Here is an 18,401-nt window from a genome sequence, read left to right on the forward strand (position 1 = left end):
CTCATGAGCTGTTGGTGTCAAATAAATTTCCCTATTATCCCAAACCCTGTTCTTCATTATTATTGTGACAACCATTCCTTTTATCCCTCCATTCATTCCCTTGTACTGGCTATGCTCTTGTCTCTTCCCAATCTCAACCCCTTTCCAAAGAAACTCAATTCTTCAGTATCCTTTACATTCATGCCCTTTGTCTACCTTGTCCTATGACTAATCATGACTTTCCAAAATGCAACCCAATATTACTCTTACCATCAGTGGTTGCCGTCCATAACCCAGTACTGCCCTTGTTCTTATTCAAGCGCTATTGATCAGAGCTAAAGGAACCAGAAAACCCCTATAAATTTATTATATCTAAGGTTAATAGGGCTCTCACTACATTAACACAAACATTCTAATCTTACCTAGTCGATTCTCTATTCCATTCTCCTCAGCAACTGTTCTAAATCTCATGAATCCTCAAGCTTCCCAAAGTACACTCTCACTTGACCCACTCTGCTGAGAACATCACATCACATTCCTTTAAAAAATTTGAGTTTGTCTGCTAATGTTATTTGACACTATTATGAAGGAGGTGTACCACAAAGTCCAAGTTGATTCTGTATAGATGACAAAGTCTTCAAGATATTCCTATGTATAATTATTTACACATAGGAATAGTGTAATAAATGTAATAATAATGTAATAAAATCATTGTAATGCATTTATTCACTAAAAGTGACCACAGTCACTTAAGAGAGTTTGATCTTTATACTAGAAAGGAAAAATTCAGCTCATGAAAAATATCTATTAACTTGATTATACTATGTAGTTGGAAAGGCAACCTACAGAGTTTTCTATCAATGGCTTGGACAAACAATACAACAGAAAATGAGTTAGGTCCAAGGGGAAGGTGGGTTACAAAGTGTTTGAGGAAAGGTACAGTTCTTTCAATGACCTCATGCTTCTTTCTGGGGAAAAAAAAGAAAAAGAAAAAAAAGGTCTATCCTTTTTAATACTAGTAATCATCTAGCAAAGTTGTCTGGCTTTGAGATACAGAATACTGGTCTCTGAAAAACTGAAGTTGAGGCTCACCCAAGGACTACAGGAAGGGGCATGGTAGATGTGAGCAGGTTGCAAAATACTGTCAATAAGGAATTTCTTAGGAAAAGTGTTAAAAAGTAAATCATTGGATAAATAGATAGCTAGAAAAAAATGGGTCAGTCATATAGCAGGAATGAAAAACAACCAATATAGCAGGAATGAAAAACAACCAAGGAACAGTCAATGTGAACTATTAGTATCCACACAATGGGAAAATAATGCAAGGAAGGTTCTCAATATGTTGAATGGACTTTGTAACAAAGCTAAGGGAGGCAATGAACAAATACCAATGAATGAGTAGGCACAAGAAGTCTGTGATTTTACTATCAGAGGCAATTCCTACTAATGAGATCACAGGTTAATAGCAATATTGGATTATTTGACGTTTGCTCTAATTAGTCAATGGTATAACTGCATTCAGGAAACCGATTTAAAAATGAATCCAAAATTCATAACTAGTCATCTCCTATCTGTCAGATATACAGTCAATTTCATTAAAAAATAAAAATAATATTGCTCACTTCTCACAACGTCCAGTGCTTTCCAACTCTTTCTGAAGAAAACACCTATATGTCCTTACAAATATATGACCCTTCTGCCAAATACACAAGCCTTTGACTCTTTCATTTCTTACTACTGGACCTTATTTTCTATTAAATTTTTCTCCATTCCAGCCTCATCTTCATACTAACGTTACCAGAATCAAGGTCTATGCCGATGCTTTGGAGAATCTTTTTAAGTTTTTCATAAAAGTTATCTATCTCTTCAGCCACTACAATACAAGTTGGCATATAAACAGCAATTATTTTACTGGTCTTTTTGCTTATGCTCGTTATAAAGACTACAAAGTAAGATGGTCAAGTGGCCCATATGTCATGATGTCTCTTTTTTCCTTTGGGTGAACAAAGAAACCAATTCTCCCAACTTCTTTATTTACTTCTCTAAGAATAGCCTGGGACTCTCCCTAACATTTAGTTATAACTTCCTTATGTGCTCCAGTTTTATCTATACCAAAAATGTCAACATTAATTTGGTTCAATTACTCTAATAGTACTGCATAGTCACTCACTGGTCATGGGACAAAGATCTCTACATTTAAAACCCAACAGTAAATGTTTATAGATAATCTAATAACTACGTACTTCAATAATTCCCTTTGCCCCTTTTCTACCATTCTGCCATGGTCACTGTAGAAGAGGCAGAGGACTTCCTTAGACCAATGGAGATTTTGTATTCTTTGTTTCATGGACTGCCACAGCCAAAAAATTCATCATCTAGTGACCAACCCACCAGTTCTGAACCCCTTCATACTTTACTAGGCTTGTTCTTGAGGAAAGAAAAAGAAGACCAGAGCTTGCTGCTGGTACTATAGTCAAAGCCTTGATAAAACCTTCCAGAGCTTGTGGTCTGGTGGTATAGTTTTCAAGAACTCAGGTTCACCTCCACATCACAATAAGCGATCAGAATGGGATGATATCAAAACGGGAAGACCAAAATGTATGACTTAATGAACATACTATACTTTACACAATTATGAAAATACTGCTTGTCAAAGTAATAAATTCAAGGTGGCTATACGTTTATTCCCAAGATGTACTGCCCAAAATATTTTAAAACTACTTTTGGAATTGCCATCAGAAACAATTTATGAACCACAGATAAAAACTTATTTTTACCCCCAAATAGTATAACCTGCTAACTTACTCACTTTGCTGACCAGAAACATTTCTCCAAATAACTTTTGGTTATTTCCAAAAGTCAGATCTACCCTCACAAGACAAAGATTTTTAAAAATGTAGTGCTGACTCTGATGGCCAAAAAACGAGTTCCAAATATAAACTGAACAATGGAAGCATCTTCTAAACAAAATGCAGAGATTTCCACAGTAATTAATTTGAAGGGAACGACACTCGCTTGGCTGCACAAGTTCTGTTCAAAGCCAGTCATTACCTCGCAGTCATACTCTGAGTTTTCAATTTTGCCTAAGGCTTAGAAGCCTTGAGAGAAAACAGTAGCAATAAATGTGATTATCAAATAATTATCACTTTTTAATAAGACTATTTGAAATAAAAAAAAAATCACCTACAAAACTAACTGTGCACTGTCATGTCTCCGACGTGGAATCAGTGACTTCTCTCGCCATTGTACGAAGTTCCCCAACACATCACCAGCACTTCCAGCCGTACTGATTTGGTTTGAGCTTGTCCAAATCTCTAGCCCAACGAGTACGATGTGGATATTTAACATAATGTACATCTGGAAAAAAGAAAAATACACCACCCAAAAATGCATTTAAGAACATGGGCCAAAAAAAGAGTGTGGGACAGATGTCATCCATGTAAGTAAAACAATTATAACTAAGTCCCACGGAAATTGTTTCCTTTGTTAATAAAATGCCATTAGTTTTCTTCTGAATACATACCTTGGTATTACCTTAGAGATAAAGCTACTTTACAACTTTATACCAAATTACAAGGAGACAGTGGGTATAGTTGACAAAGTGACAGAAGTGGAGTCAGGAAGACCTAGGTTCAAATCCGATCTCTAAGACTTAGTAACTGTGTGACCATAGGCAAGTCACTGCCCTCTCTTAGCTTCAGTTTCCTCATCTACAAAATGAGGACAATGATGACACCTATCTCCTAGGGTTGCGTGATGGTCAAATAAGAGAATATATATAAGAGCACTATGCAATATTTAGTGCAAATATTGTTATACCAAAGTTTTCACTGTAGAAGGGAATTCTTATTTTAAAAGTTTCCCCTTAATAAGAATATGGAGATACTGTCAGTAAAAGTCAAATATTCCTAGACAAGTACTTTGAGGGCTAACAAGTTGATAGAGACTTCTCTCCATCTAAAATCATTAACTCTATCCACAAAAATATAATATTAGTTGAAGCAACATTACTAAAGGAATTGAGTTCCATGAAAACTACATAACAAGTATTTTAAGGAGGCTATCAATCAAATAATATAATATTATTTATATATAACAATGTTGTTACAATATATTATGTTACATATAATAACATAACATTATTATAATATTATTTGATTGACATTATTAATACTGTAATATTATAGTAAGGTTTCACATATATTGAAATGACATTGTCAGATCAACCTTACAACATATGTTCCATGAAATTAGGAGCTTTATAGTTTTAAAAGTATTTTTGATACACCCACTACACCTTTACTTCTGTTTCAAACATAACAAGTATCACAAAGCAGGACAGTCTGCAAATCTAAGAAATAAAGCTCTGTACGACTCAAAGTTAAACACCACCAACTCCCTGGATGACTCAGAGTTCAAACTGAGAAATTTACAATCCATTCTGAAGGTCTGATATAAACAATGAATATTTTACCATGCCATTAACCACAACTCACACTATCCAAGTAGTTTGCTAAATGAACCATCTCTTCCCTCACAGCAGTCTGATTACTCCCCATCATGTCATACTGAAAAACAAAACAAAAAAAAAGAAGAAAGAAAATGACTATCAGGATAAGTAAAATGACAAAAGTGTAGTCTGAGAAGGGATTTTAAAAAACAACAACAACAAATTAGTATGATTAGCTTACAAATCTTAACATCTATGTCTAAAGTTAAGGACAATCTGTAGAAGACAACAAGACAGATAAAGGGAATTAAACATAAAATGATATGGTTTTCAAAAACGTGAAATAACCCAAATGTTCCTCCAAATAAGCAAGGGTTTAAAAGTCAGTAAAGTTAACTGTAATATTTAGACCAAATTTATACTCATTTAAAAATAAAACAGGTTTAATAATATTATAGTACAGAAGGTTTATACTTTGAAGTTTCAAAAGATGTGCTTCATCATTGATGTTAAGTATTCCCTCCACCAAGGCAGGTCACAAAACTTTCACAAACCATCAGTAGACTGCCTTCATGAGCTGCCTTGGCACAAAACTGAATAAATAAAATTGCCTGGTAGTTGACCTTCTGGAGATGAGAGGAAAGGTTTAAAAGTATAAAAACATCTAATGACCTTAAATTATTATCAGGTCAATTAAAAAAAACAGTAGTTCTCAAAGGCTGTATCATAAAATTTTGCATATTATTGCAGATGAAAGATTATACATGGTACAATGGTATAATAAGTATAGTATTCACAAAATAAACAAAACATCTCTTAGACATAAACATTAACCTCAAAACACTTCAGACAGTGAACTTTCAAAGAACTTAACAAACACAACTGCTTTTACTAAAAGGGAAACTGTGCATTTGCAAGTCTCCTGACTCTCCTACTGTGGCTAACTTACATGTTCAGTGGGCCATGATCCCTCACATCAAAAAATAATATTGTACTATAAACAAAAATGGCTGGGACTGATTTGTCTAAGAAAACTGATGGAACATTTTTCTTTGATAAGTCAAAGAAGGGCAGTTTAAAAGCACCATCATCAATCATTTTATGTGCTAGATTTTATATGTGACTAGAGTTCAACCAAAACAACTGGTTTTAAACGGAAATATATGGTTAGTCCATTTGTCATATAAAGTAAAACAATTAGTGTGACTAATTTTATTCACCAAAAAAAAAAAAAAGGTTACTTTGATACTATGTGGACACAAAGAGATTAGACCTGTGATTTCACTAGCAGAGGAAAAACCCTGGCAAGGAAACTCTTGATAAATGCAGGTAAACAACTTCTCTGTGATTTACATATGATCTAAGTAAGAAAATGTTAATCATTTAACCAAAGGGTAAATATTCAAGATAATTTATGATGTTGTTTTTATAGTCTTTTAAAAAGATGAGACAAATTGAACAAATCGAAGTTCTTTTTAAATCAAATTAGTCATAGGAGGGGTTGAATGAAATTTAGGTATTTACTATCAAACATTTTTGTTTCAATGTAACATTTCTTCTAGGGACACAGCATATACAGTTAAAAGAACCTTTGAAATACTGCAGTATCTACTTCTGTGATTTTTCAAATACACTCTATAGATGATTTACTCATTATTAGGGACACAACTCACATTGATTTATCTTCCCTATGCTTTATGCCTTTTACCACTTAAAGGGCATGAACCTATAATGAACAAATCTGAATCTCAGTTTCTGAACGTCATCAAGTTGTACTCTGAACCTATCCCACTAAATACATATATTTATACATACATACTCACTTTCAGACAGATTCATATTGTCAATATTTAGTTTTTCGCCCCCCACAAATACAGAACTGAGCGGTATGAGTATGTATCTATACACACATATGTGTATATTTATAATGGTCATCATCCCTACACATAAAACCTAGTTAGAAGGGATGTCTAATCACGTTAACTTCTCTGCATTTTTAAGAACAGTGCTGATAGCATTCTAGGAAGGAACCAAGAGCAGAGGCAATTCTTTTACATGGTTACATTGTAATGGTTATGTAAAACTGATGAAGCTGAGAGTGTTATCTTCTTATGAACAAACAAATTCCCTTGTCACCATCTGGGTTCACTGTGCCATTTCATCAATGAACTTAGGGCTGAAAGAAGATTTTATCTTTCTGTTATTCTTTTGTTAATCCCAGTCCAACTTCCATGTACAGTAAAACGGGCAGGCCTCCAGCTTATGAAGATATACGACTATCTGAAATTCCTGGGAGAAGAGTCTGATCAAACAATAAAGTAGCACCTGATGCGCTTGACTCATGTTCACTAAGGGATCTAAATTAAGAAAGGTCTCAATGCCTGCCTTCATAGTCAGAAAAGGTTCAGTCAAGGTAAGCTATGAGAATGTGACGGAAGAATTCCTAGGAAAGATATTTCAAAATAGAAAAATCTTGGATTTTCTCCACAGTAATATGCTCACTCTTTGCCTATCTTTTCAAATAAAATAAGAAAAATATTCAATAATCTTACCTTTTCTTTGTCTACAACTATGAACAGCTCCACATATCTGGTGTGGGGAAGGACGGCTCTTTTTCTCTGCCAAGAGAACAATCATAAAGGCAAATAAATTCAAAGGGTCACATACACAAAAGAACATGCCCTAATCCTCCATAATTTAAGAATACAACTGCTGAAGTAGATTTCAGAAAACCCTGGAAAGACTTACATGAACTAATGCAAAGTGAAATGAGCAGAACTAGAAGAGCATTGTACATAGTAACAGCAACGTTGCGTGATGATCAGCTACGAGTGACTTAGCTCCTTTCAGCAATACAATGATGCAAGACAATTCAAAAAGACTCGTGATGGAAAATACTACCCACATCCACAGAAAGAACTGATGGACTCTGAATGCAGATCAAAGCAAACTATTTTCACTCTTTTTGTGTGTGTTTTTTCCTTTTGGTCTGTTTCTTCTTTCACAGCAGGACTAATAATGAAATACGTTTTACATGATTGCACATATTTAGCCCACATCAAATTGCTTACTATTTTGGGAAGAGTGAAGGGGAAGGAGAAAAATTTGGAACCCCAAATTTTGTAAAAATAAATGTTAAAAATTGTCTTTACATATAATTGGAAAAAATAAAATACTATTCAAAAAAGAATACAACAGCTGAGAGTAGTATAGCATTCTTGGAGATAAGGGGAGAAACTTTAAAAAATTAAATTATGCTTCTGAATATCTAAGACAGAACTGTCGGTTCTAGGCTGAAGTTGTAATATATTACAACAAGTTTTCACATGTAGACTTTAGGTTTTCTGAAGTCATAGAATTTAAATAGAAAATACTAATTTGGGAGAATTTTTTGTTCTCTTTTTTCACCAAAGGGAAAATCTATTTCTACACCGCAGGGAAAAGTTTGTTATTTTAATACTTCATTTTTGACATGAAACTATATTGGTAATTTGGCTCACTGTTTCTGATGCTTCTAGTATCAATCAACTAGCATTTGTTAAGCATCTACTATGTGTGCAGAACTGTGCTAAGCAGTGGGGATATAAAGAAAGGCAAAAAACAACAGTCCCTGCTTTTAAGGAGCTCAGTCTAAAGGAAGAGACAATATGCAAAGAACTATGTACAAACAAGAACTATACAAGACAAATTGGGGAGTATTCTCAGAGGGAAGCACCAAGGCAGCACTAAGGGAAGTATTAAGGGACACTGGGAAAGGCTTCTGGTAGGCGAGCCCTTAGCTGTGAAATAAGTGAGGCCAGGGAAGCCAGGGGGCAAGAGGAAGTGGGAGAGAATTCTAGGAAGGAGGACTACCAATGGAAATGAATGGCGTCTGGAGATGTGTCTTTTGTAAAGAACAGCAGAAGGTAAGTGTCACTGGACTGCAGAGTGTATGGGGAGAAGTAAGGGGTAAGAAGACTGGAAAGGTAAGAATGGGCCAGGTTGTTATTTGTCGTGGAGGTAAGAGGGAGCCACTGGAGTTATTAAATAGGGAGAGGTCAGACTGATGTTTGACAGCTGAACGGAGGACGGATTAGAGTGGGGAGAGACTTGAGAAGGGAGACCATTTCTTCTAGTCCAAATGTGAGGCAATGAGGGCCTGCGCCTGGGTGGTGGCAGTGTCAGAGGAGAGGAGTGATATATGAGAACTGTTACAAAAGTAGAAACAACAGGTCCTGACAGCTGCCTGGATGGGGTCAGTGATGGTGAGATAGAATGAAGAAATGAGGATAACACCTACGTTGCTAGACAGGGTGACCAGAAACATGGCGGTACCCTCAATGGTAATAGGGAGGGAAGGAAGAAGAGAGAAAAAAGAGACAATAACTATAATCAACAGAGCTGACTAGATTACCAAGTGAAACAGCACAGATAAAGAAGAGGACCCAGGATGGCTTCTTGAGGGGGACTCTAAAAGTTAACCTGAATGAAGATTCAGCAAAGGAGACGGAAAGACTAAAACAGCACTCAAACAGGTAAGAGAAGAACCAAGAGAGAGGAGTGTTCTGAAAATCTAAAAAAGAGACAATCAGGGAAAAGATGTTGATTGACAGTGTCAGAGGCTACACTGAGATCAAAAAGAATAAGAATTAAAAGAAGGCCATTATATTTGCCAATTAAGAGTTCACCAATAACACTGAAAATAAAGTTTCAGTTGAATGATTAGGAAGGAAGCCAGATTGCAAAAATTAAGAACAAAATGAGAGAAAAGGAAAGGGAGATACCTATTGTAGAAGGCCTTCTCAAGGAGATTAGCCAAAAAAGGGGGGGGGAGGTATAGGATGATAGGTAGTGAGGCTGGACTGATCAAGGGAATGGGGGAGACATAATTGTTTTTGTGGGCAGTAGGGAAGTGGTGAGTTAAAGACAGAGAAACTGAAAATTCCTGACAGAGCAGGGATGCTGGACGTGGCCACATGCTGGAGAATATGAGATGAAATAGGATCTCTTGTGTTTGTAGAGGGGTCTGCCTTGGCAAAGAGAAGGGCCACTTCTGCATGTGAAAGAGAGGTGAAGGAGGACATAGCTGTGGAAGATATCTGAGTGATGTGAGATGAGGAACAAGGAGAAGAGGAAGCTCTCTGTGAATGGTTTCAATTTTTTCAGTGAAAAATGAGGTAACCTTCAGAAGAGCTGCTGGGCTAAGTGGGAGAGTAAAATCGGTTAAAAAGGAGGTATAAAAGGACTGCCTTTCTGCAGTGAGGGCTTAGTTGAAATTATGTAACAAACCTGTAGGAGATCTGGTCTGCACAACTTTGTGATTTTACCTCAAGATTTACTAAGCAGCCCATTAATAGGACTGAAGGCACACAGCCACCAAATAAATGTCTCTGAAGCACAGATTGGTCCATGTCACTCGTGCTCAAGAACTGCTATGACCTGGTACTGCCTCTAAGTCAAAGTACAAACTCATCTGTTTGGCATTTAAAGCTTTGCGCTTGTCTCCTACTCATCTTACCAGACTCACTCTCCCTCACACACTCAATTCTGGCCAAAGTTTCCTACCTGTTCTTCCCCAAACACTCTGGGCCTCTGCACAGTTTACTTCCCAAGGTTGGAAATGTCCTCCCTCTTCACATCCACCTCTTGGAACCACTAGCTACCTTCATGGCTCATAGCAAATGGCACCTCCTTAAAAGAGGCCTTTTCTAATTCTCCTGGTTGTTGCTTCCAAAAAACTAAAAGAAAATTAAAGAGTTTGAAGGCACCTCAATGGCCACCTCGTCTAACCCATACAGAGAAGGAAAGTCTACTGTTAATGAGCTTGAAAAGTGGTTGTCCAAACCCTGTCTGAAGACTCTCTCCCATGCAGCCTATTTCATTTTGGGCAGCTCATGGTGTCAGCAAATCTTTTTGCTTACAAAATTTTAGGCCTGACATCAAAATTGGTCCTTTCTACTCTGGAGCCAAAATGACCAAGCCTAATTTCTCTCTGAACACAGCTAATGCATACCTCCCCACCCCCAAGTCTTCTCTTCTCCAGGCTAAACATGCCCAGGTCCTTCAATCTGAAAAAGAAATCAACTATTTTTTGATTACTTTGATTTATTTTTAGTTTGATTATAGGATTAAGCTCCCTTCTTTAGGAAAAGCTAGCCCTAAAATAAGCCAGACTAACATAGATACTCTCTTAAGTCTAGGCAGAAAGAGGAGTTGACCAGGGGCTAAGTCCCTCTTTCTGGCAGCTAGACAAAGGTTATCCAGAGGCTAAGTTTCCCTTTCCACTCTTAGTGTATAAGCTCCTTTTTTTCTTGAGCTAGAGTCTAAAATGAGTCATAGACTCTACTAAGGAAGATGGGTGGGGTGGCTGCTAACCACTGACCACAAATTCCTCTTTCCCAGTACTCTCTGGTTACAAAAGGTACCACCTGGAGGAAAGGACATCAGACACAGGATTAAGAAAGTCTTGGAGAAGCTAACTAATCAGGTGACCTGACTTGTCCAATTGAACTATGTTCAAAACAAGTTTCTATGACTTTTCCAATTCCTCTTTTTTGCTGTAAAAACCATCTTTGTAAATCACTCCTTGTTTCTGACCTCTGAGAAGTCAGGTGACCTGGCTTAATATGCAAATACTAGCTTTGCAAATTAAATCATATATGGCTCGGTAACTTTGTTCTCAGTTTCCTTTTTATTTCAGATAATCAATTTTAACAAACTGATCTTCATGACATGGACTTAAAACTCCTTCACCATCATGACTGGTCTCTAAATACTCTCCCAGTTTGTCAATGACTTTCCTAAAACTGTGGGTCCCAGAACTAAATATGATATTGCAGACAAGGTCTGATAAGGTCACAGTATAGGAGGACTATCCCCTCCCTATTCCTGGAAGCTATGCCTCTCTTAATGCAGCCCAAGATCACATTAGTTTTTTTCAATGCCATACCACACTGCTGACTCATACTTAGCTGGAAGTCCACAAAAAGCCTTAACTCTTTTTCAGAACAACCTGCTGCCTAACCACGTCTCCCCTATCTCACACTTGCAAAATTGATTTTTCTGTACCCAAGTTTAAGACTTTGCTTTTATCCCTACTGAATTTCACCTTAGATTCAGCCCAGTGTTCTACTCTGTCAAAGTCTTTCTGGATCCTGAATCTATTTGACTTTTAAAAAATTTTTTTAAGCTCTTCAATGAATTCCTTTCTGGGGCCTGTGACCAATTCACATTTTTCTTTAAAGCTCTGCATGCAGCTATTTTGACTTTATTGCTTTCTGAATTTGTGTCTTGATCTTCCATGTCAACCTAATAACTTTCTATGATCAGGATTTCTGTCGTTTGCTCATTTTTCCAGCCTATCCTCTGAATTATAACTTTATGTTAAAGTCGGGTGGAGGGGGCACTGTCCCAAGCTTCGAGCCTTCCTTGCTGATGTTTTCAGAGCTAGTTCGGGGGGGGGGAGGGTAATCTGTAAGTATTTGCTTCTTCCAAGGCAATGTGATGTGGGGAGAGGTGTGGTCACTGCTCTCCAGGCCTGTACTCTGGTCTATAAGAGACTATAAGCACTCTTCTCCACCCTGAAACTGTGACTAGGGCCTCTCTACCCCTGTGGTTCTGATTCTATAGTACTCTGTCAAAATGATAAAGGGGGGAGAGGTTCAAGGGTGGCATGGCAACTAGGTGGGATAGTGCATCAAGCCCAGAGTCAGTAAGACCTGAGTTCAAACCCAGCTTCACACACTAGCTGGGTGACCCTGGGCAAATCATTTAACCTATTTGCCTCAGTTTCCCCATCTGTAAAATGGAGACTCAGGGTTGTTATGCAGATTAAATGAGACAGTAGTTGTAAAGTGTTTAGCAAAGTGTCTGGCACATAGTAAACAGCTAGTGATCCTCTTCACCCTGGGTCTGTGACTGTGTATGGGCAATGACAACAGGGTCCTGCAGCCAGTTCCAGTAAAGGAGCTCCTGTAATTTCCTTCTGACCAGTTGTCCAACCCTGTTACTATCTGTGGGCTGAGAGTTCCTACTGCTGCAGCTGCCTCTGTTGCAGATACAGCCACCCCCAAGGCCTGCTATGGCCAAGGGCTGTGTAATCCAAGCTTGGTTCCAGGTCTGACCACCACCCAGCGAGACAGACCTTTCCTGCTGATTTCGTAAGTTGGCCTGGGGTAGAAAATTGTTTCACTCTGACCTTTCATTGGTTCTGCTGCTCCACTATTCAATCTGAGGTGTTATTTTAATGGTATTTGGAAGGGAACTGGGGACAGCTCAGGCAAGTCCCTGCTTTTACTCTGCCATCTTGGCTCCACGAGATGGATCCTGAATCCACATGTAAAATCTACCTAAACATTTTTAAGTTGGCTCTGTACTTATTTTTGTACACACATTGCATTTACTGATCTGTACTATATCCTCTACATAGCATGGGAAGTTTCCTGAGAGCAACCATGGTTTCCTTTTTGCTTTTGAATCTACTGTCCAGCAATGCCTTACATACATATAAACACTTAATAAATGCTTGTTGAATGGAACTGAACAAATCTAAGTCTTAGGATCAGACCTATCAAGACCATTTTGGCCTGATTTCCTAGTTTTTTGTTACAAGCTAAAACCACAGTCCCAGGAACTCCCTAAAAATCAAACTTGTTTCCAAGGGAAACCTACTGTGTGTCCAGCCAAATTAATCCTGTGTCTCACAGCTCATATTACCATTCTATTCTGTGCCTACATGGCAAATACTAGAACATCTCACTGCAGTCTGCCAAGAAATAAAATACAATACCATAGTATTTCAAATGCTCAGAGGCCACATGTATACAGTACTTCTGATTCTACAGTACTCTGTCAAAATGATAAAGGGGGGAGAGGTTCAAGGGTGGCATGGCAACTAGGTGGCACAGTGGATAGTGCATCAAGCTTAGAGTCAGTAAGACCTGAGTTCAAATCCAGCCTCAGACACTAGCTGGGTGACCCTGGGCAAATCATTTAACCTGTGTGCCTCAGTTTCCCCATTTGCAAAATGGAGACTCAGGGTTGTTATGTAGATTAAATGAGACAGTAGTTGTAAAGTGCTTAGCAAAGTGTCTGGCACGTAGTAAACAGTATATAAATGCTCACTATTATTATAAGAGGGGGAAATGCAGCCATATTCATTAAATAATACAAATTTATACCATAGCTGTGGGGGTTATAATATTGCTTATCAAGCTTTCTTTAAGCTTATGGACTGACACTGCCAGCATCTGATCTATTTCTAAAGAGTTGTATGAAAATTCTAAACTAGAGGTTCATAACCTTGTTTGCAGCTGGTGAAACCTATGGACCCCCTTTCCAGAATCATGTGGCTTTTAAAAATTCATTACTGAAGGTAATGCCAAATTTCAGTTGGAGGTTGGTGAAATGAAAGATATACCTTTTTTTTGCATACAAGTTTACAGACACATGTTAAGAACATCTTTTTTTAAACTGAACAGTAGGGGGCACAAGGGAGTTTCCTTACCCTCAGCAGCTGGGTCATACTAAGAGATTGTTTCTGTAATTCCTTTTTCTCTCCATTTTCTGTGGTTTCTTTCTTCAAGTTTTTAGTAGTTACTCCACAAGCCAGAGGTTCTTGCTGAACATTATCCAGTCGATAAATGAGGTGCTCAAAACGAGAACTAGATTTTAGAGGTTCAATCCCATAGCTGGTACTCTCCAAATGCAGCAATCCCCTAAAAATTTAATCACTTTCAAAATTAGTGAATTGCAAAATTCATTTAAATAGAAAAAGTTCACATTCTCAAAAACTAAAAAAGCTTATATTAATCACAGAATACTAAATATGAAAGGGGCTTTGGAGATTGTTTAAACTAACCACTTTACAAATGAGGAAATGGAAGCTGAAAGACGTGCCTTAGTGACAGAGCTAAGATAAGAATCTCCAACCTTCAGACTCAAAGCCTAGAGACCTTTCCATTACACGCTACACAACATCTCACAGTAATATACAAAACTACTGGAGAAAAGCAATGCACATTCAAATTACATATCAAAACCCCTAACAGTTATATCTGGAATTTTCCAAAGTTTCATAGAGATAAAATGACAGCAAAAAGGAAAAGAAATTGGAGGTGAGATTTTAAAAAATGTTTAAATAAAAAGCAGATTTAATAAATTGTTTTACCTGAGCCCAAAACAAATGCTAAGTGCAACAGATGAATTTGGGACACCTTCCACATAACCCCGATAATGGCAATGATCCTAAATGAGAAAAAAATATTATCTATATCACAATCTTATTGCTACAAGTCACCACTAAAATTAAGTTCTATATACTATCAAGAACTCTTTGTTTGTAACTTACATTACATATAAGGGCTTAAGAATGGAATTTTAAGATACCATTTCTCCATTCCCATAATATAAGTACACAAATGCTTAGGCAGAAGGGCCCAGATGATGCTAGGAACAAACAGTTCCACCCTGATGACATTCCAACCTAGAAGTAAACAAGGCAGCATTACGTGTAGTTTAACATTTCCAAACAACCATGGGGTTAGTCAAAGAAGATCAGGAACACCAAGGTTCAACACCTCTATGCACACTGGCTGAGTGTGACTATGTGACTTCATCTTACAATGCCCCAGACAATTCTCCAAGACAGTAAGCAGCATAGATGCTGACCTGCATGGTACAAGGGGCTTCCTTCTTCAGGAGTTCCTTATACCAATGAAATCACAGGATCAATTTTAAAATGTTTTCAAAACACAGATACTACAGGGAGCAAGAGCAGTCAACTGTCTTCTAGTACACAGGACTGAAGCCAAGAAAACAGTTAACTAAAGCATCATTACTGTTGTTAAAGGTGTATACTGCTGTTTTCTCACATTGGCCAATTTGTTATACTTATGAACTGAACTGTCTTTCTAAATGTAATGGCTCCTTTCCTTAAAACTGGTCAACAGACAGTGACAATTCAAACCCACCACTATTTACTAAATCTAGCTTCTTTAGTAGCTTAGAAGCTCTGTTCACCTCCAAAAATACCTTTATTACAGTTATTTATGCACTAAATATGGGCATTATTTCAGTATTTAACAAATGTTTATCTACTCCGTGGTGATTTAAAACTCGATTTTTCTAGTTTTCTGTAGGTGACAAATGTATTTTGGATATAATTTTCTACCAGCTAATATTACAAATTAAAGAACAATGACAAGATAGGAAATATATCAAATTCAGAACAGTTTTAATCTGCCTAGAGAATGAGGGATAATCTTTCAACTGGCAAACAAACAAAAAAACCCCCACTCACATTAGTTTGTCTTTCTAGGAGCTAACAGGAAGAGATAAAACTCTACAATAATATTTTGTAAGTTCACAGTTACACAAGATCTATTGATGCTATTTAAAATACATCTTCAAATAAAACTTGATCACAAGAAACCTCCATACGGATAGCATAAAATTATGAGAAGTCTGTTTTCAGCTTCCCTTAACACCACTCAAAAATGAACCTTAAAGTTCACTGCTTGAAAAATATATCAAAATGTATATATTTTCTACTTCATTTCCTGTCTACAAACTGCATTCAGAGGATCATAAGATTTAGAGTTGGAATGAACCCTTAGTGGTTCATCTAATCCAGTATGTTAAACTCCAATAGACCTGGATTCACATTATCCAGGTTGCAGTGTATTTTTACATATTTTGCTAAAGACTTCCCAATAACATTTTGGATTGGGCTCTACTGGGTTTCGTTATAAGACACCTCTGATGTAATCCAACCTTTTCATTTCACAGGGGAGGAAAACAAGATTCAAAATCACAAAGAGAGTAAGCAATATTTGCTGAATTCAATTTCAAGTAACAGAATTTAGCCTCGAATCCAGATCTCCAGACTCAGGCTGTTCCTCCTTCACCACAAGGCTTCTGCTGCCTCTGGTGTTTTCCAAAATTATCATAGAAGGAGAAGACATTTGGTCCATGACATCAATGCACAATTATTTCTAGGAGGGAAAAAAACAAAGTATTTGCTCTTTCATTTGTCAAAAAAATAACTAAACCTAGAAGATTTTCCTGCCCACTGTTTCATAATGCAGGGCGTGCAAATCAAGAAAAGTAGATCTCTCAAAGCACAAAAAACTCAAGCAGAATAAAATACATTTTCAATATAACAAGTAAATGTTCTAGGAAATATTCCTCAAGACAATGACCCTTAACTTATATCATAGATACAGGATTAATTTATATATATATATATATTTTTTTTAAAACCCCAGCAGAATAAAATACATTTTCAATATAACAAGTTCTATGAAATATTCCTCAAGACTACAACCTTGAATTTATACAACAGATACAAGGGATTAATTTATACATATTTTAATAAAAGGAATAGGGTGACATTTAACTGCTAAATAGGACAATAGGAAAATACTCTGATTAGCTTAGACAAAAAAGTAGAACTGCTTGTGCTATAGCTAAACATCACAGAGAGCCAAATTCAACAAATGATAATTAATTGCTATGGTCCAGGCCAGCTCTGTCCCCAGGAGAGATTCCCTTGCAGAAAGAACCACACCTCTTTAGTCATTGTTTTCAGTGAGCAATGAGATTGTTAGAATACAGAGCAGCAAACAAATGCTTATTAGTAAAATGTCAGTGGCTTAATACGAAAGAAGAGCTACTTCCCAAGTTATCACACTTTAAGTAGAATACAAATTAAAGACCTCAACTAGAATTGTAGAAAATTTACTTACAAATGTACAAACTTAAGGATCAGCTACTTTTCTTCAATGTATACAATACCGACCAGGGCCCTCTGTTTTTCCTTTGATAAGCAAAATGAAACCTTATTACCCAAGAATAGTTTTCTGGTTTTTTTAAAATAAAAAATGAACCACTAAGTGCCTGAACAAATATATTTGAAAAATACAGTTGTTTAAAGTCTTGTGCCAAGAGCAAAAGAAAAAAAATTACCTCCATATCAGGATGGTCCAAGAGCAGAGACCCCTCTTCACTGTAAGTATAAACTACAAAATCTTTGGGCAACAGTCCCCTAAAAGATAAATAAAACATATTTCATTTGTCATGCTTTTTTTCTACATGCGTAAAAGGGCTCAGTCATTCTAGAAAAGATGGTCTAACACCAGGAAATAGGTAACATTTGATAGGAATGTTGTTAATATCGAATCTAATATTATCATCTCTGTCAGAAGGCCATACTGACAGTAAGAAAGCCCCTCCCTCTGACCAATAGTAGTAATGTCAGAATTCTAGTGATATCCTCGCATTCCTGTTCTTGGAGTCTTTACTCGCAATTAGGTTAAAGTCCCCACCCTGGGATCTTAACCCATAAACAAAGCCAGATTGAGCCAGATCATCTGCTAAAGTGGCTTCTAATGTCCTTGCGTGGCTCAAGGGGATTTATGGAGAGTTAGATCATGAAGGGAAAAAAAAACCCAGAATAAAGTGCTAGAGAGGTAGATTGCCAAGGGTGGTGTTGGTCTCATGACCAGACCTTGCTACCACCTTCCCCTTTTCTCCTAAAAGTATAAAAACCTTTTTCTTAAGTTTGGAGAGGAAGGGGAGGACTGGAACATCCATTTCTTCAGATGTGGGGAACCCCAAGGCTGCAGGCTTGCGACCCTGTTATCTTGATTAAAGACACCTTATTTTACCTGTATCTAACATTCTCTTCCTGTAATTGAAACCCATTTTCTTATTCAACTTTCAAAAAAAAAGATGAATAGTTTAAAGCATTGTTGCTATTCCTATTTGTTTGATTTGCCAATTAACTAAAGCAAAAACTAATTAGAAAGAAAATCTAAAGCCTCAAAAAGTGCTACCAAAAAGCCACTAGATAATGTCTCTTACTTATTTCTTTCCAGGTGAACAACGTGTTTCCTTCCTTCAGCCTGAATGACATAAGACACCTGGTCCTAAAAGGAAAAAAAGAAACAGTAAGTCACAATTGCTTTTCAGTTGATTATTTATGTCAACAAAA

The 18,401-nt window shown here is 37.0% G+C and overlaps 1 protein-coding gene across 1 annotated transcript in view; it reads right to left on the minus strand.

Annotated features, from left to right (window-relative positions):
- The window catches only part of ADAM9 (ADAM metallopeptidase domain 9), a 110,239-nt gene that overhangs the window by 69,369 nt on the left and 22,469 nt on the right, over nt 1-18,401 (minus strand). Inside the window, exons 3-9 of the mRNA XM_027865196.1 lie at nt 18,272-18,336; nt 17,375-17,453; nt 14,577-14,653; nt 13,914-14,124; nt 6,982-7,047; nt 4,476-4,547; nt 3,167-3,336 (exon numbers count right to left, since the gene is read on the minus strand). Coding sequence (XP_027720997.1) covers nt 3,167-3,336; nt 4,476-4,547; nt 6,982-7,047; nt 13,914-14,124; nt 14,577-14,653; nt 17,375-17,453; nt 18,272-18,336 — 740 coding nt within the window. The remainder of the gene's footprint in view (nt 1-3,166; nt 3,337-4,475; nt 4,548-6,981; nt 7,048-13,913; nt 14,125-14,576; nt 14,654-17,374; nt 17,454-18,271; nt 18,337-18,401) is intronic.

Source organism: Vombatus ursinus, unplaced genomic scaffold (assembly GCF_900497805.2).
Source record: "Vombatus ursinus unplaced genomic scaffold, bare-nosed wombat genome assembly UNPS02014778.1, whole genome shotgun sequence".
Lineage (NCBI taxonomy): Eukaryota > Metazoa > Chordata > Mammalia > Diprotodontia > Vombatidae > Vombatus > Vombatus ursinus.